The sequence below is a fragment of the Nymphaea colorata genome, chromosome 10, assembly GCF_008831285.2.
Source record: "Nymphaea colorata isolate Beijing-Zhang1983 chromosome 10, ASM883128v2, whole genome shotgun sequence".
In the NCBI taxonomy this organism is placed as follows: domain Eukaryota; kingdom Viridiplantae; phylum Streptophyta; class Magnoliopsida; order Nymphaeales; family Nymphaeaceae; genus Nymphaea; species Nymphaea colorata.
In genome coordinates, this window is record NC_045147.1 from 14,081,072 (window position 1) to 14,100,884 (window position 19,813).

The window sequence follows — 19,813 nt, forward strand, 5'->3', positions numbered from 1 at the left end:
GTCAGTTATTAACATTCCGTAGGTGCAGTCCATATTCAGTTCCAAAGTCGGATTCAAATTCAGGTGTGTTAAGAAATTGGATTTAGTTCGTGAATTCGAATTCACATCCAGGTATAATAATATGGGTTTTAGTATCTAATGCATCCGAACTATTGGCATCTCTATCCTTAATTTTTTGTTTGGAGTGAAAGAGATGTGCATATATTGCTGCAGTTCCTTTCCGATCAAGAGATGCAAAAGATTGAGTAGAAAACGTCCAAACGAAGGCTTATGCTATGATTTCAAAAAATTACTCATGGCGTGACAATCACGAAGAAAGGAGAACAGATTATCAACGTTATTAGAAATTTGTTCTAATAATCATTTGGCGCAATTTGTTTTCTGTGATTCTATCTCACAGAGGATGTCTTTGTAGCTTCTCTGCTGTCGAGGTATCTTCTGCCAAGTTCTTATTCGTGGAGTTGCTTTCTCATCCATGAACGTTGCTGCTCTTTCTTCATCTAATGCGTCTTCTCTTCTCTTGTTCGCTGTCATATGTAACTCTAGATTATGAAACATGTTACTTTACATGTTCTTGTTGTGCTTTTTCTGGTGCATATGTTATAATAGGTATGATTTTAAAATTTTAGGCCAATTTTTTGCATTTTGATGTCATCATCATTTCTATGTAGAGCCAGAGAATACTGGAGACTTCAATTTAAGAGAGTTTATCTTGTCAGTGTAGTATGAAGTGGATTAGAAGCAAGTTAGTCCAAGATGTATACAGTGCATTTTTATGAAAATTAGAGAAAATGGGTCTAATTCTTAAATCATGAGATGTATATAGCAACATGTAATTTCTTCTATTTTTTTGGTATGTCTCTCAATGTGATATACTCCTAATAAAAAAACACGTTAAATACGTGTTAAACAAGTCAGTCGTGTATAAAGCGGCAATTAGATGCGTCTTTGTTAAAAAAATGCCAAAAAATAAAAAACCTGAAAAAGGGTATTATACTTGTTTTTCGATTTTTTGTATTTTTTATTAATTTTTTTTATAATTTTCATGATTTATTAAATGTCCTGAAATTTTTTAAAAATTTGCCGAGGTTTTCTTAAGTTATTCTCGAGATATACAACTGTTGGTATTATACCTAAGAAATACACGATATATTAATTGATAAAGATATCTAAGTTGGAATTTAAGATATCAAAACTCAGTGAGGCAGATGGCGCACTCCGGGGTCGCGCCCGCGAGCTCCACTCCGGACGAGTACACCAGCGCCGGTGAAGCTGGAATGGCGACAGTGGCAGAAGCGGCGGGCTTGGTTGACTCCGACGGGTCGTGAGCGGCCTCCACCAGCGGGCGGCCGCATGGATGGCGAGGCTGCAAGCGAGCGAGCAAATGAGTGATGTTCTTCTTCGAAGGAGAAGCTTCTTTCCACGCATTTCCACTGTTTGCATCCATTCCTGTAGTTTTCCCTGTGGAATTATCGCCGTAGCTTTTGAACCCATTAAATTGTTGATGTTCTTCCTCGAGGGAGAAGCTGCTTTACACGCTGCATTCTAAAAAATGACTGCTTTACATGCTGCTGGGCAGCTCAAGAAGCAAAGCAAAACCATTTTAGTCATTTTTTGGGCAGTTCAAGAAGAAGCAAAACCATTTTACTCATTTCTCCCTCCATTCATTCTCTTCAGTCCTGCCGAAACAGCTGGACTCCGCCTTTTCCCGGCGTCGGAGTCCGACGGACGTGTGGGGATATTGGACGGAATGATGAGGTGGACTTGTGGGCCCCGACAAGAGGCAGGTTTTCTTTAACTGCCCAACAAATGACTAAAATGGTTTTGCTTTGCTTCTTGAACTGCCCAACAGCGTGTAAAGCAGTCATTTTTTAGAAAGCAGGAGCGTGTAAAGCAGCTTCTCCTTCAAGGAAGAACATCACTCAATTCCGGTTCAAGAAAATGTTCCTGATTATAAAGTCACATTGGTGACAGCTAAGATGGTAAAAGTACATTTTTTTTTTAAATATTGTTTATAATTCTTTAAAGAATGACCTCACTTAATTTTCACGAAAACTGTCTTACAAAGGCTTGAAGACGAAAAGCTCACGCTGCAATTTTTTTTTTTTTAAGATTACTTCTACCACTAAATTATGTTCCTGTCAATTTTTTGTTTGCTAACAAAAATTTTACTTTAAGTCAGTATTTGACATTTTTTTACGTGAAAATTAGACAATACTGATTAATGTATGACATTTATTTAATTGAAAATAATAAAGGAAACTTCAATCCTATCAGCCTCCATTAGATCTTTTCTCATATACACCCATAAAAGAAAAAAAAAAAAGGGCTAGTGTAAACCCCAAAACAACCACCATGAAACCATGGCTCTTACATTTCTGCACTTTGCATATATTCACTCAATGTTAGTTGGTCACCTGTAATCTAAGAAAGAAGTCATCCGCACGGTTTTCTTGGCATATCACCTTCGTTAGTGACTTATGTTCTCTTTTTCTACTTCAAAAACATTTTAAAAAAAAATCCCAACTACTGCACACATGAATGTTGTTTAAAAAACAACAAAAATATGAGATTTAATGTAGTTTTTCACCATGGAAGGCCACCATCGGCCTTAAGGATAGATGGGATGAGATTTGATATTTATACTCTTTGTTTTTCATAATCTCTAGAGATTTCATTTTTTTTTTTGCAACTCCCAAGTCAACGCCTCCCCTTGTTGATAACAACACTATTATTATTTTGTTTGGTGTATTTATCTCCATGGATGTAATTTCCTTATGGTTCATAATATGATGGCTAACAATAATGACTTTCCTTTTATTGGGAAGGTCCTATTTGATAATGTTAGATATTTCGCATACACAAACTTAAAGACATTTGAAAAGTCCAAGAGATACTTTCAACTAATCTTTTTTTTTTTTTTTTTGCAGTGTCAAATTGATGACCCTCCTTGTTGATAACAATGCCATTATGATTTTTCTTGACTTGTTTACCTACACAGATGTCATTCCCTTATAGAACACAATGTTATTTTTAATAATAACAACCTCCCTTTTGTAGTGAAAAAATCTTGTTTTGTAACTTTAATTACTTTGCATAATGCCTTGTATGTTCATCCTCCCTCAAACTAGAGGCTGTATTTGAAAGTCCAAGTTGTCCTGGAAAAGTTTGGGAAGATTGATCGAGCTATTACATTGTTGAACAAGCCCCCATTTAGAGGCCATCATTGAACCCTAAATCTTCTTCATCAAATGTTTATCTTTATCCATCCTTGCATTTTTCATCGTAACTTCATAATCACTTTAAGATTAAGATTAATTCATTTTGCATGCACCATGTAGGGATCATCTTAATTCGATGTCATGCTAGAAAACATAACAAATGACATAAGTAAGAGGTTTAACATGACTTTTTGCCACACAAGGCTACCATCGACCTTAAGGATTGATAAAGTGAGAATTGATACACTTTGTCCCTTTGCAAGAAACTTTAATATTTTTCGTTTTTGTTTTTGTAATGGCAAGTTGATGACCCTGCTTATTGATATCAATGTTATCATTATTTTTAATGACATTTTTGCCTCGATATATATTATTTTCACAAGTTACATGAGTTAATGCTTACACGAGTTAACACTAAACAAGTTAACCCCTAAACCAGTTAAATGGGTTAAACACACGAGTTAACACTAAACAAGTTAACGCCTAAACCAGTTAAATGGGTTAAACGAGTCGAGTTCAATCTTGATTTTGTGTAGTCGAACTTGAGTTTGCTATAAAGAGCTCGAGCTCTAGTTTTTTGAGTCGAGTCAAATAGAGCTGGCTAAGCTCATGCTCAACTCAACTCGACTCGAGTGCAACCTTACCTAGGCACTATCAAGGTCTGCTCAAGTTTGGAGAAGTCAAGCCTGGCTTATATCCTGCCCGCAGCCCTACTTAATCCCTAGGCTTCCACACAGTTATAATTTAACCACATCATTAGATGCCCTTACACATGTGCCCCCACATTGCATCAGAGGGCACATGCGAATGCGATAACTGCCCGGAGATCCATCTCTCTCTCTCTCTCTCTCTCTCTCTCTATATATATATATATATATATATATATATATATATATATATATAGAGAGAGAGAGAGAGAGAGAGAGAAAGAGAAAAGATATATTTGGGATCCTGAAAACAGATTATATTGGGTAGATCGACTTGGAAATTTTTTTGTTTTGGTATTTCCGGAATATAAATGTATGGATTTAGCAACGAGAACTGTGGTGGGGAGGATTTTTGTATTTTGATGCAATCACAAACCCTCGGCATGGTGTTATATGGTGTCAAGTTTGGTATCAATTAGCAAGTTATCAATAACCGTTAGGCAATTAGAAATATGTTCAAATATCTATATGTTTAACCTCCTTCAACTTTAATGTTTAATTAGGAGAAAACTGCATTACCTCCAAAGTTCCGGCTTAGCTGAGTTGGTTTACAGTACATCATTCAACTAGGGAAAAGAATAACATACTAAGACATGATTCTTCAACTTGGAATATCACCTTAAGCAAATTAACTATGAGATTGAATTGTAACAGAAGAGGGAGTTGGTGCAGGGTGAATCGACCTCTCTCAACAACTGCAGTAACTCACCACACCGGGGAAAATGTAAAATAAGTTTTTCATGGGGAGTCCATTTGTGAGAGTTGAATAAGAGCTGAAGAGACGGCCATCTCCCAATGCAAATTTAGAATAAGATGAAGCATGACGTACATTTTGTCCGTAACCGTCCTTTTTCATGAGCCTGAAGTCTTTGCAATGTCAAGAATAGAACCATACATTCAATCATAATTGAGTGCCCGATTCAAGGGCAGAGACAGGTCCCATTTCATGTCGTGAACAAACTAAGCCGCTGATTTTTAATACATCGGATTATTTTTCTGATAAATTCAGCAACCTATAGCAATCATGGCGTAGAGGGTGAGATTTCCGAGGGCCAGGGAGACGAAGAAGTAAGCCATTTTTATCATGTACCTTGTTCTTCTTGTCTGTTCATGAGACTTGACTTCTTCCTAGCGTTACGAGCCAGGGAAAATACATTTTCACAGCCCGGAGCCCTGTTTGATGGCCTGGTGCAAATCAAAAACGCCCTTCACCCGAAGTAATGCACTTCATTGAAGAAGCGCAATACCAATGGAATCCAGGTTTTATTTTCCCAAAAAAAGAAAGAAGAATTACGAAATCTTGATGTCCAAATCCATGAAAAAAGCGCTTCAGGGATCATGTGTGGATCTAGTGGAAGGCCGTGAGTATTACCGGGACTTGTCGGCCTTGTGGCCCTGTTTGTTTCGCAGGAAACGGATGCATTTTCCCGAGAAAAGGGCCGTCTTTGTGGCAGCAGGTAACGTCCCACAATGTGCGGTCAGCCCACGGGATATTGACCTGTCAAGCCTGGCCTACCTCTGCCTGCTCGCCCGTCGTCATCGTCGCCACTCGTTGTCACTGTTATCACCAGATTCGCCGCCATTGCCGCTCACCGATGCTGCCTGTTGGACTCCCCTCGAGCCGTCAAACTGAACCGAGAGTCGAAACTTACGGGCTGGGTTCATGCCGACCCGGCCTTGCCCGACCCAACCGGGCCGACCGACAAGTACTCGGGTCGAAACCGGGCAGACTTCTAGCGGGTTGGGCCAGCTCGATGGCCAGCCATAAATTACAAAGCGACAATATTTTTCAGTTCTTTTATTGTTTACTTAAGGAAGACCATTTTCACTGTAAACTTCCTCAAACCATGTTATTGTGCTTTCAAAGTTCTAGCTCTAGCTTGCTTTGGGACATGAATAGACTTATGGTGCATTTTTCATTGAGTGTCTCATTTGCCATTGTTTGTAGGAAACTGTATGAAACTTAATCAGTCGTAGGTCCTCACCTGAAAGTATTATATCGCTCCGGTCCGATCACCTGAGTATAAGGTACAGCTGTTGGAAGCTGTGTTCTCATCAACATAGAGTATACATGTATATATATATTCAAGTGGAGACGAAAGAGAGGGGATCAGCATTGTTTTGGAAGCATCTGGCAGATTTTTTTCCAAGGTGGTAGTTGGCGAAACCACCACGAGTTAAAGTTTTTTGTAGTCGTATGGAGTCGTTGTTCTACCATTATGTGAAACTTTTGACAAAACTTGACGAGATCTTGTTTCTGTGAAGCGTGGAGACGGCCATGGATGAAGTTAGAGCAGGTGGAATCAATCGTCTTCTAATCCATAAGAAGGCAGAAAGGATAACCATGATCGACTGACATGATCAGAGTAGGGCCGCCCCCCCATCACATGCACCAGACTACAAAATTGATAAGAAAAATGGATCGGATGGTGGATATACATGCTAACAGTGCATGCATGTTTCCTCTTTTGAGAGTCGTTGTATCTGCTAAGAATGCATGTATGTCTCCCCTTGGGTCACTTAAGTGCAAAGTCAGGATTTTATCTTTAGGGAGCGGAATAGTCCTACATAGGGGTGAACAACAAGTCGTCCGGCCGACTCGTGAACGAGTTCGAGCCGAGTCATTTGCTTAACAAGTTGTTCAAATAATCAAGTTGAGTTCGAACTCAATACGTAACTGTCGAGCTGGAGCTCGAGCTGCTTCCATCAAGCTATTCTCGAGCTCAAGCCGAGTCGAGTTTCGAGGTTTCATTACTCGAGCCGAGCTCGAGCTCGACTTGGCTCGTGTTCACCCCTAGTCCTATAACCACCACTAAATAAAATTTTTGAAAATTTTTAACTGAAGTTATCCTGAAGAGGCTGAAGCCCCTCCCCATTTCTCTTTTCCTGTTGAGTTCATGATTGTTGTGGGATCCAAGGTCACTCATATTTTCTCAAACTTTTTATAATGGTAAAACTAAAATTTTGAAAAAATTTAATCGGTAAAGGCCCACCTAGATATTTGTTGGCCTTGATCATGGAGCAATAGTCCATCGCGGTATGATTGGCAGCCACGAGGTATGACATTCATCTCCAGCATCATCAGCTTGCCGGAGCAATGGGTGTTGTGCAGTGGCGGAGCCAAAAAAAATTTAATTGAAGATATTAATTTTAAAAGTACTAGACACTTCAATTGCATAGTAAAATGATGATTGAAGGCATCACTGTAAACAAAAGCACATGTGGCTCCACTTTGGGGTTGTCCACTGGCGGACCAAAAAATATTTTGGCTTAGGAGGGCATTTGTGACGCACCGATTTGTAGATCAGAAAATAGTTATGTGGTATTAACATATGAATAGCAAATTTGTGGGTCTGTGTGGGCAATTGCCCACACTTGCCTGGGATGTCAAATTTTGAATTGAATTGGTAGGGAATCAGCAGTAGTGAAGCTATGTCGCAGCTGTTGTGGGCAGTTATCCACACCAGCTCTTTAAATTTGTTTATTTATATATTGAGATATATTTTTTTATATTGTTTTTACATATGAATGCTTCGTAAAAGTTTGAAATTTAAACTAAAAGCACCCTTTAGTCAGATATTCCTGGTTCTACCACTGGGGATAAGGACTCAATCCGATGTGAATCACATTTTTTGAAAAATATGTGAAATATATATGTACGTATATACAATCTAATAAGAACCGCAATAAAAATGTCATCTTGCCACCCACGTATTATTAAATTGAACTGAATTTGAATCGGCTGAGTAATTCAGGCTAATTTTTGTGACACTGGTAGTAACGAGTCTCGTCCTTCAGTGTTTACAGATTTATTGTTTACCATTTTAATTTAACGGGATCAACCTTAAACGGATCTGGAAGCTGATCTAAATATGAAACTAAATGGGGATCTCATGGTGGGTAAGATACGACTATTACATATAATATAACCTTGTCCAATCCTTACGGGTTTCGGACTTGGGCTCAAATTTCAGAAACCTAAACCACATATCAAATCCAAATCGGGATCCATTGGGCACCAGTGCTTGTCCAACTTGCTTGCGTTAAGCATGTCGCCAGCATTCATCTTGTACATGATCTAATACTTCTTTAAACCGGTGAAAGTTCAGCCATCAATTTGATTCATGTAAGCGATACTTCTTTAAACGAATGCACGACACTTTATTTGATAGGTGTACTATTCTCCACCCAGTTTCCAATGCAACCCTAGACCGAAGCGGCAAAGAGAAAAAAAAAGGGGCTTCAGCCCTGGGTATCTCTCATCTCCCTTCTATCCCCAAACTACTCCTTTGAACTACAAATGATGGATACACCACATTTAATTGATGAGTGAACTACAAACTACGAAACTAGGTCAATACATCCAATTTGGATAAAACTTTTGATAAAACTGCTCTCAAAAATCACACACACACATATATATCTATATATCATGTATGCAGTACCCATCCATTTTGAACATTCCATATTCAGTTCCAAAGTCGGATTCAAATTCAAGTGTGTTAAGAAATTGGATTTAGCTCGTCAATTCGAATTCACATCCAGGTATAATAATATGGGTTTTAGTATCTAATGCATCCGATAAATCCGATCTATTGGCATCTCTATCCTTAACTTTTTGTTTGGAGTGAAAGAGATGTGCATATATTGCTGCGGTTCCTTTCCCATCAAATCAAGAGATGCAAAAGATTGAGTAGAAAACGTCCAAACGAAGGCTTATGCTATGATTTCAAAAAATTACTCATGGCGTGACAATCACGAAGTAAGGAGAACAGATTACCAACGTTATTAGAAATTAAAGTGGAAGTTGTTGCATACATATGGGATCCTTGCGCACCAAAATGATGCTCAGTCTAATACTTTTTTATTTTTCAAATCAATTTAAAAATATTTTAAATAACTTTATGCTGATACGAGCCGGGGCACATCCGTCGAGTCGATACTCCGTATCGGAGGTTTAGCCCATAAAGTTACGCTACAGATCACATCGTATCGGAGGTTTCCTTACTACCGTTCCGATACGATATAGGCCGATACAGGTTTATATATATATATATATATTTTAATCAGTTTAAATTCTTTCATCGCGCGTCGGGTTGTTACCCGACCCGCGGCCCGACGTCCATCCCTGGTTGGAGACCGTGCGATGCAATTCAAATTAATAAGCTTGGCTGGCGCGATTGCTTGGGTATCCATTTGGCGCAATTTGTTTTCTGTGATTCTATCTCACAGAGGATATCTTTGTAGCTTCTCTGCTGTCGAGGTATGTTCTGGCTGTAGTTTAAATTTCTTGAGTTTTTATGTTTAGTTCATGGGGATCGCAATCGTATTCTTTTACAGGAGAGTGATTCGAGTCAAGGGTTGGCTTTTGTAGATGGGATTCTCGAAACCGTAGTCCAGATCAAACCTCTGTGTTTTGTTCTTGATATAAACGTTGTTGGTATCATGTTCCTGATGATGGCCGAAAGTGACACGAGAGGCTTGTATTCTTGTGTTTTTGCTTGCGTCCCCAGTTTCTTATTCTTTTTCGTTTCGCTCTGTGCGTACTCTTCCGTTGGCTTTTTGCTCTTAGAATTTGTGCCCGTTTGTCCCTTTTTTGCAGATTATCATTGCCTTCATACACTTTCTTTTAATGGCATATGGTACCTGTGCTTACTTTGGATTTAGGTGTTCTGCCAAGGTCTTATTCGTGGAGTTGCTTTTTCATCCATTAACGTTGCTGCTCTTTCTTCATCTAATGCGTCTTCTCTTGTTCTGCTGTCATATGTAACTCTAGATTATGAAACATGTTACTTTACATGTTCTTGTTGTGCTTTTTCTGGTGCATATATTATAATAGGTATGATTTTAAAATTTTAGGCCAATTTTTTGCATTTTGATGTCATCATCATTTCTATGTAGAGCCAGAGAATACTGGAGACTTCAATTTAAGAGAGTTTATCTTGTCAGTGTAGTATGAAGTGGATTAGAAGCAAGTTAGTCCAAGATGTATACAGTGCATTTTTATGAAAATTAGAGAAAATGGGTCTAATTCCTAAATCCTGAGATGTATATAACAACATGTAATTTCTTCTATTTTTTTGGCATGTCTCTGAATGTGATATACTCCTAATCATTGTCACAAAAAATTCGTATTTTTTATTGTTTTTTTATTTTTTTATAATTTTCGGGATTTATTAAATGTTTTAAAAAATTTTAAAAATTTGCCGAGATTTTTCCGAGTTATTCCCGAGATATACAACTTTTGGTATTATACTCGAGAAATTCCTCACCGTATAATACCCGTACACGATATATGTGGCAATGCTCCTAATTCATGAAGGTATCTAAGTTGGGATTTAAGATGTCAAAAGGTAAGCTAGAAGCGATACCAATGGCATATTTCAAGGGAAAGCAACTAACATTTCTTTACAATAGAAGGTTGTAACTTGTAAGTAACATATATTGCTTCATGGACATGATGTTGACAATGTCTGACATGAACTTGATCGTTTACGGAAGGGCTTTGTTATATCTAGTGCTGATATCAATTTTCTTGTCATGTTTGCACAAATGTGCAGAGACTAGACAAATTATTGGTGTATCAGGCACCTTAGTCAAGGGTTTCTTCTTTATTTTTGGTATGTGTCTGAATGCGATATACTCCTAATTCATCAAGGTATCTAAGTTGGGATTTAAGATGTCAAAAGGTAAGCTAGAAGCCATACCAATGGCATATTTCAAGAGAAAGCAACTCACACGATAGAAGGTTGTAAGAAACATATATTGCTTCATGGACATGATCTTGACAATGTCTGACTTGAACTTGTTCGTTTATGGAAGGGCTTTATTATATCTAGTGCTGATGTCAATCTGCTTGTCATGTTTGCACAAATGTGCAGATACTATACAAGTTGTTGGTGTATCAGGCACCTTAGTCAAGGCTTCACATTTAGTTACTCAGATGTATCCTGTTCGGTTGCCTATCATAATCAGCATGATCAGTCAAGTGAAATCGGGTGCTATGTTAGGCACAAAGATAAAAGAGACTCCACCATGTCTTTACATGGCAAAGAATGGTTCCTTGTGAAGTCAATCCATGATGGAAGAGTGTTGTTAGATATTCTATTTCTGTATGAGCCTCTAGGAATTCCATGGATGTTTTATGGCTGCCAATCGAATGACCTGCCTGTATTGTTTGGACTGGCATCTGCAACATGTGGTCCAATTGCGTTTAGCAAATTTTTGAAAAATGGTCCAACTTAACATTGATAATGATAAGTACGTGGAAACAAATGATACTTTTTGACTGATTGAAGGTCATCCATTTCGTATTTGAGTTCTCCTGTTTTGTTTCTCCTGTTGTTTCACATTTATTAACATCTCTTGTTGTTTTTCATAGTTCTATGCATGCCAGATCTGCATCACCATCTTATCAAGTAACTCTTTTATGTCTGTTGACTTGGGGGAGTTGATAGTTGCTATTTCCTTTTAGATTTCTTGGACTCTGATATTTGTGAATATGGAATCAACATCCTTGTTGAGGGATTTAACCATGCCATGGCATAAAATAGATTAGCCTACACTTAACTGTCTGTTTTCCCACTACATAGAATAACCACTTCTGCTAAATGTATAGTCACCAGTTTATTTGCATATTGTTGTGGCACATCCAGTTCCAGTACATACTCTTGTGACCTGGGTTGTGTTTACTATTAACTGATTACTTGGATCCTATGACCCAAACTGCACTATCTATGATTGGACAGGTAGAATATGCGGAGAGCAAACATGCATAGCAGTTCTCGGTTTATCTTATAATGCTTTTAGTCATATGTCATTTTCCTTTTTCTTTTCTCCAGATATTGTTTGATTTAGCAGTATATGGTGCTTTAGTTCGTCTACCATAGAGGTGGTCATTTCTCAGAGGCTTCCATCTTTTTGCGCATAATAAGATCAATGTGTGCATCCTGTCCTGTCTGCAACCTAAGCTTCCCCTTGCCTGAACTGGAAAGGTACATTGCTTTTCTTATATACTTTAGTCTTTTTAATTTCTTCTTAATTTATCTATTTCCTTAATAAACTGCGGGATTACCTCATGCCTTTGTATTTTGTTTCAAATGTTCTTTGGTTGTTGATAACATTTACAGGCATGTCAATGATCATTTTGAGGACAATGAAATCTCAATGGATTCGGAGCTGGCATGGGCAATTGAATTGGCCCCATCGAGTCCTTTGTCAAAGGTAAGTGCTTGAGCTGGCATTTCTTCATCTTTGACACTGTTGCATATGTTATCTTAACTGGTATGATAACTTGTTTACAATCACAAATATGTCAGATGATGGAACTTCCTGATGCTTGGAAAATTTTCGTCTTTGCTTCTTTTATTGCATGACATACTACATATTTATACATAGATGAGCATATTTATCATCTGACATTGACACATAGTTTAGTTTCTTGCAAACTTACGGGACAACAGAGTATAGGAAAGAAACTGCCATTCAGTTATCTCATATTATTTATTACTATTTATCCATTTACTTCTTGGTGTATGCCAGATGCTACTCCATTGACCACTTTTACATTGACTTTTGCTATAAAAGAAATATTGTGAGTCTGCATCTCTATAAATCTTGCTCTTCCCTTCCTTCTGGATATGTTGGGTAAGAAATCACTTCAGTCAACTGATGAAGCATTTGTGTATTCACATTTCACATTCCATCCATTTTTCCTACTTTTTTTCTGTTTTAATGAGTATGTGATTCCAATTATGGGATGATACCTATGCAGTTAAAAGCACACTTAAGCACCCACCTAGGCTTACCTAGGCCATGGGGCCACCTTTCTTACTAGGCTATAATACCTAGTCACTAACTTAAAAAGTTTGCTCCTTTTCTTTTTCTTCTTCTACATCTTCCTTTCTTTGTTCTTCCTTTTCTCCTTTGTTATTCTAATCTTTTTTCTTCCTTTCTTTCTTTCTTTGTTTATTGTTCTTTAGTGCCTACTCCTTTTTGAAGGTTCACTTTCTAGGCCTTCATAGAGCTTGTGGCTACATAGAATAATATCAATTTCTAAGTCGCATGGATACGGCAGATTGGCCCCTGTACTCATCATGGTACATTTTGAATGTGCCTGGGTCTGACCTGATCCAAAATGCATTTAAACCCTTTTTCTTCTTAACAAAAGCATGAAGTTATATATATATATATATATATATAGAGAGAGAGAGAGAGAGAGCTGATCCAAACCACATAGATTAAACCCTTTTTCTTTTTAACAAAACACATGAATTTTAGTGGAGTTTTGAATATATATATATATATATATATATATATATATATATATATATATATATATATATATATATATATATATATATATATATATGTATATAATATAGGCATATTGCCATACCCATGTTTCTGAACTTTCCTTACCTGGACCTGCATCATCTTACTAGTACCCGAGCCCACGCCTGTACCCATGTGATTTAGATTAATTTGCACTTTTTATAACAGCATTCATAAACCGCTTTATATTATGTGCTCATAGACTTTACCGCCCTCCTCATTTAGAAATAAAGAAATGAATGAAATTAAAGTTGAGGGTTTCTCAACTTCACAAGGATCAAGCTGGAAGCCTTTCATTTCAATGTAATGGATTTCCTGTAGACCGGACTTCTGCTCTAGCTTCTGTTTTAAAAAATAGGATTTGCCAGTATCTGTGAACACTTTTTATCTTGCACTGATCTTCCTCATCTTAATTGTTGGATGTTCTCACATTTTGTTTCTTCCATCTTCTTGTTTTATTTGTCATTTAATTTCTTAACCCAGATTCATTTGTTTCTCCAGCAGGGTGAATTAAGCCTGGATGAAGGATTTTCAGGGAGATGGCTGCCATGTGCTGAGAACATGTCGGAAGGGCAGACTAGTAAGCAGAGTGAAGAAAAAGTTAAACATCTAGTTAGTTTACAATTAAGGAGTAAATTCTACCATGTTGAAGATGGTTTAGTGACCTTATTAAGAAACTGCCTGGAGTCAGATACCAAAAATCTATGCAGCATAATTTCTAGACATGTTGACCACTTTCAGAGTACCAAATCAGAGGATTCAGGTTGGGGTTGTGGGTGGCGCAATATTCAGATGATGAGCTCACACTTAATAACTGAGAGGAAGGATGCTAGAGAAGTTCTATTTGGTGGCTTAGGATTTGTTCCTGATATTGCTTCACTTCAACGATGGCTTGAAATTGCTTGGGAAAGAGGCTTTGACACCGTTGGTGCAAGGTCATTCCAGAACAGAATATATGGATCAAGCAAATGGATTGGAACGACTGAATGTGCTGCCCTTTTTCGTTCTTTTGGCCTCCGGGCAACGATAGTTGATTTTGAATGTGAGAAAGTCAATGGTTGTGGCAAGAAAAGATTTATGAAGCAGGTTCATGGACCAATGGACAAGTTTGTCACAAAATTTCACAAGACTACATCTCAAACAAATGGAAGCGAATACGCAGGTGCTGAACATTCTGAATCTCACATTCGTCCTCCATATTGTTTCCAAGAGAAAGATTCAATATCTGACACTTGCGAAAGCTATAATAGTACTGGTGACCATCATGCCCTTGTTGACTGGGTTTGGAATTATTTTGCTAGCGAGAATTATTGCAGCTCAGGCGGTGTTTCTGTGAGTAAGAAGACGTAAGTTATTCTGAAAATTTATCTCATTCCAATATAGTTGTGGTTACACACACCTGCAACATAAGCAAAAAGTATTTTGCTTATACGATCTCTGGCATGATACACGTTCCATTTAGACATAATCATGGAAATATTTTCTGACCGTTATCACACTGAAGTTGTGAGCAGGCCTTTGTATTTCCAGCACGATGGACACTCCAGGACTATCATAGGGATTCAAATTCATAAAAGTGTGGAAAAGATGTCAAGAGAATACAGCTTGCTGGTTTTAGACCCTTCTCAGGTTCAAATCTTGTTTATCTCTCTGTACTTAATTTCAGAATTCATGAATGTATGTAGGTCTTCTTTAGTGTTAGACCCTTCTTCGGTTAAGATCTTATAAAGCTTTCTGTACTTGATGGCATTATTTCAGAAATATACAGGGTTCATATAGTCCTTGGACTGAATAAGAGGATTATGTGGAATGATTATGAAACGTCTAACAGACTTGATTTATAGATTACGAAGTGCCACATTTAAAGTTACTTTTTCCACACACTATATATATATATATATATATATATATATATAGGTTTTCCATCTTTTGCCTGTTATATAATCTTCTTGTCAACTTATGAACATATTCAGATTCTTCTGTGATAAACAGAGAGTTTTTTAACGGAGTCCTTCATCGAGTCTCATGTTGCTCTGCTATTGTGTCCCATCTCTAGGGTTTTGAATCTTTAACTTCCTTAAAAGGACTATCTCTTGCTTCTTCACTTGGCAAAGGGCATAAAAATTAAGAAGTTCCAAGAAGTCTTTAGAACTTCGAGTTCTTCTAAGAAGCTCAACCAAAGAACTACCTTATCTTAATCAAAGGATATTTTAGTTGACCTCACTATGGCCATCCTAGTTGCAGAAGAAGTAAAAATGGGAAATACAGGATCTAGCGTTTTTCCTTTATTGAAGTCCAATATTAAGCACTTCTTAGCAAATGGAACAACTTATTCCTGGCAATGATGCTCTCTGCTAATTGACAACCTGATTTTTGTCCATAGCGAACTGTTGATTTGGAAAGTTCACTGAAAAGAAATGTTGGATGGCAGAGGTTGCTGAAGAGGGGAGTGCATACACTAAAGAAGCCACAATATCAGGTTATTCTCCATTCTTGTTATTTAGTTACTGATTGCTTCATTATTTTGGTGCATGCTAGACTTCTCATAGTTGATAATGTTCCCTTTTGTAGTTATGCTATGTGGATCCGGGAATTGCATTTGGGAAGGAATTGGAGCAGCTTAAGACAATCGACAGCATTCTAGTTGAAATCTGATGGCTTGAATATGTACATCTTAAATGTATATGTCTCACTTTTTGCAGTTTATGTTCTACTGTAAGTCGTTTACCATGTGATTAGGGATTCAAGAAAGTAATTATAGTTTCTTCAATGGCCACAGGTGTGATTGTTTTGTTTTCTGTCAAGTTTGCATGTGCTGTAAATGTGTGCATGCTATTGTCGGTTTCTCTTCTTGTACTTCATAGCTAATTGCATGTGGATGTATGCATCTCACAGCCTGTAGGTCCTGTCGGCAATATGAGCTGGGTATGTGCCACTTTCGAGTCTGTTGGCCTATGTGCATAATGGATGGAACTGTTCAGTGTTTGTTGTATTCAGAGTGAAGAGTTTATAGATCAGTCCCCCTATGGGCACAGTTGTTGCCCACTCTTAGTTTCCTCTGTTTCGGGATGTCTAAGATGCCAACCTTCTAATGGGATACAGAACCTCTTGATATTTGAGTTATGGTGCTTTTGTCAATTATGTAGTTGCCAGTTGAAAGAGCAGCTTGCCTTCACAAATATCTGACATCCTTGGAACTTACCATGTTGTAATCGATTGGTCATTGATTCTGAAAGAGGAGAAACTGAAGTTCATTAATGAGACGAGTCAGGAATATCGGATTTGGGATAACGGTCAGTCTGATTCTTGAACTTGAACAATAATGAAATGAATCTCCATCGGAGCATGACAGATGAAACCGATACATTTGTGGGAATTCCTTCTATTGAACAGAGTTTTGTAAAAAGGCTTCTACATGCAAAAGGGAAGAAACTATGAGCGGACAAGGTCTACACTGATAACACATCTGAAGGGGACATTTTAATCGGTTCAAAAATCAAGAAGCAAAATTTGGAATACATTCAACAGCTTATGAAAAAACCGTGCTACTGCTTCTCTATGTCGATACATACGAGTGTTTTACTCTAGTAGACAAATCTGGTTGGATCCATTTGTTCTTATTGGATGTCCTAGAGCTGCGCCTGCATGAGCATCTCGCATGTCACTTTTAAGAAAACTATATTATGGTAGGTCGAAAATGTTCTTTCCTAAAATGGGCGAACTTGGGGCAAGCAGATCCATTCTGGCATGTATTAATAAAGATGCACAAATTGGACTCTTAGACCTTCTTCAGCTTGAAGATCTTAGATCTAATCCCTCCATTTAACTCAACAAGACACTTGTTGGCATGCGTTGGAAAAAGCATTGATCCAAGAAAACTCTGATTATTTGATTTTCTTATGAATACTGTCATCCTTATCTGGTAAAAGTAGGCTCCTTCAAAGGAGAAGTTCTTGTATGAGAAAGAACCTGGTAAATGAACTAGGATCCATGCTTTATTTCTGTTAGAGCATGACTCGATTTTATGGCGAGTCAAGTCAAGTTCAAGCACACAAGAAACTGCGCTAAAGCACATTACTGCAAGACGATAGTAAATTTTTGGCTGTAAGCTTCTTGGTGAAGCTCAAACAAACTTATGTAGGTGAGACTTGACAGATTTATGAATTATGAAATAGGATCAAACTAGATTAGGAGTATAATTATAAAAAAGATTTGGGCATTGATCTAGCTATTGTAACATGTTACTAATTGTGTTGTTTCACCCATTGAGTCTACATTTGGTTCACATATGATCAAATACAAACTCTAAATTTAACCACTATTCTGAATTCTATTTGTTTGATGAATCTTTCTCTGTGGTTTCTTTCAGATCCTCTTGTCTTTCTTTGTGGTTTCTTTCAGATCCTCTTGTCTTTCTTTGTGGATGTTTCCTACTACGGGAGTGATGAAGCCTGGCTAGGCCTGGGCGTCGGGGCTGGGCCGCCGCCGGGTACTCGGCCCGGTCGGGCCCGAGCCGGGAAAAACCTGGCCCGGGCCCGATAAGCCGGCCCATGTCAGCCTGGCCCGACCGGATTCGGTCCATTAAGGATTAAAAGGGCGGGCCCGAATGAAAACTAACCTGGGCCGGTTCGATTCGACCCATTAAGGATTAAAAGGGCGGGTTCGAATGAAAGTTTTCATTTTAACAGCATAAAGAAGTTTTTCTTCTTTCAGGACCCGTTTGATGCACTGGAAGAATTTAACGTGATAAATTTAACTCTGTTTGATGTACATGGAAAATTTAAAGTGGTAAGTTTAACCCTGGTTTGATGATGGTAGAAAAATAGAGAGAATTTTTTCAGAAGTGTTAATAGTCTTTTTTTGTTTTCCTCCTCAATTTGACGTAAGAAGAAAATGGAAGATGATCTTCCAAAAACAACAAAATATTGAGGGTATTCCCTACCATCGAGACTACAAAGATCAGCACTCGTCCGGAGGTTCCCCAATCTCTCTATAGTGACCCTGCCATGGAAATTGCTTCTGTATTGATGGATTTCCCTTTGATGCAAAGCTTTATATATTCTCAAGCCTAACCGGTAAGCCTGAAAAGCTAATTCTATACAGGTACTTCAAATACTTAACCAGAAAAGTATTCACAAGGAAGCCTAACCGGTAAGCCTGAAAAGCTAATTCTATACAGGTACTTCAAATACTTAACCAGAAAAGTATTAACAAGGATTCAACAAAAATCTATTTGATACATTTCAAAATTACAGTCATCTGTTATCTTACAACATTGAGAGAAAAAAACGCATAAGATGCTTTACAAGTAACAAAACATGGACATACATGAACAAAACCTTAAAAATCTTCAGATTACTAGTAACCCCTTGGACTTCGACTAGAAGTCATGCCAACAGGGCTCCTAACATCAGCAGCACGCTCAGGTGAAGCACTTTGCTCCTGTCCAACTGAAGGCAGCATCCGAACACCACTGGTCAAAGACCCAGCAGGACTCAGGATAGGACTACCAGCTCGATTTAAAGCTTCAATCTCTAAAGCCTCTGCTTCCTCCTTCAGCAACGATAGCTGTTTCATGGTGTGCATTAGTCAACATATATGCCCTCCGAAAACAATCAACCAAAATTGCAAACTCACCCTAACATCATTCTCCTTCAACTGGTGCTGTAGTGAAACAATAGCAGGACTCAAACTGCAAGAGTTCAAGGTCACGTTTAACTAAAGGCAGTCATTAGGAGATAGCTGCAAAACTAAAGAAAGCACCAGACCAACCAGTACTCCATCAATTTGCATAAGGAGACATGGTAGGTACTGCTTGATTATATGCCGTCTTTTCTTCCTCAAACAACATGGTTAGCATATCAATGAATGATGTCAAAGGAGAATCAAGCTTCAGAAGTGAAGAGCTTGGAACAACTTGAAGAGAAACTTCTTTCCTCGTGTACTCAGCACCACTGGCGTTGGAGACAGTACTTGCTTAGAAAGCACTTGAACAAAATTTCCAGATTCTTTGTTTGTATATTCTGAAGGTACATCCTTTCAGAAAGAGGATGCAGATTCTATAATAGAAGCTACAAAGCCATTGGATAGGATTTTTTCTTTCTTTTCTTTCTGTTACATGCTCATATGCCATAAAAAGGTCTCGTAATGAAAACAGAGCTTATTTAGATCTGGGGAGAAAACTATTCGAGAAAATAAGAAATGTACGAGAGTACAATGAACAGATATGTTGGCAAAGGCGACTGTGGCGTTGGCGAACCGGCGGAGGAGCGGCGACGGAAGAGAAACTGTCGTCGACTGCGGAGGGAGGAGGAGACTGGTGAAACGAGGGGAAATGGCGTATAGTTGGGAAAAGGTCGAGCGGGTGAAATTTCACCCGCTCGTGAAAATTCACCCCGTTTGATACGAGGGGAAATGGCGTATGGTTGGGAAAAGGTCGAGCGGGTGAAATTTCACCCGCTCGTTTTAGGAAAAACGGGTGAAAATTCACCCCGCTGAGACGCCCGTACAGATTTTTCTCGAATTTCTCCTTTTACCCGCGCAATCAAACGG

At 38.2% G+C, this 19,813-nt stretch overlaps 1 protein-coding gene across 7 annotated transcripts; it reads left to right on the forward strand.

The window, feature by feature from the left end:
* The first annotated feature begins 407 nt into the window (after positions 1–407).
* Positions 408–16,275, forward strand: LOC116261955 (uncharacterized). Of its 7 annotated transcripts, XM_050079875.1 has the most exons (8): positions 9,037–9,191; positions 9,269–9,467; positions 11,770–11,922; positions 12,058–12,151; positions 13,763–14,607; positions 14,776–14,890; positions 15,645–15,740; positions 15,833–16,273. In XM_050079875.1, exons 3-8 carry the CDS (start codon positions 11,867–11,869, stop codon positions 15,914–15,916), a joined length of 1,290 nt encoding a protein of 429 aa, XP_049935832.1. In that variant the 5' UTR covers positions 9,037–9,191; positions 9,269–9,467; positions 11,770–11,866; the 3' UTR covers positions 15,917–16,273. The 7 variants fall into 7 exon arrangements, 5 of the variants coding, with proteins under 5 accessions (XP_049935833.1, XP_049935832.1, XP_031496776.1 ...); XM_050079876.1 differs by lacking the exons at positions 9,037–9,191; positions 9,269–9,467 and adding an exon at positions 408–431; XR_004174382.2 differs by lacking the exon at positions 9,269–9,467 and having other exon boundaries at positions 14,766–14,890; positions 15,693–15,740; positions 15,833–15,915.
* Positions 16,276–19,813: the final 3,538 nt, after the last annotated feature.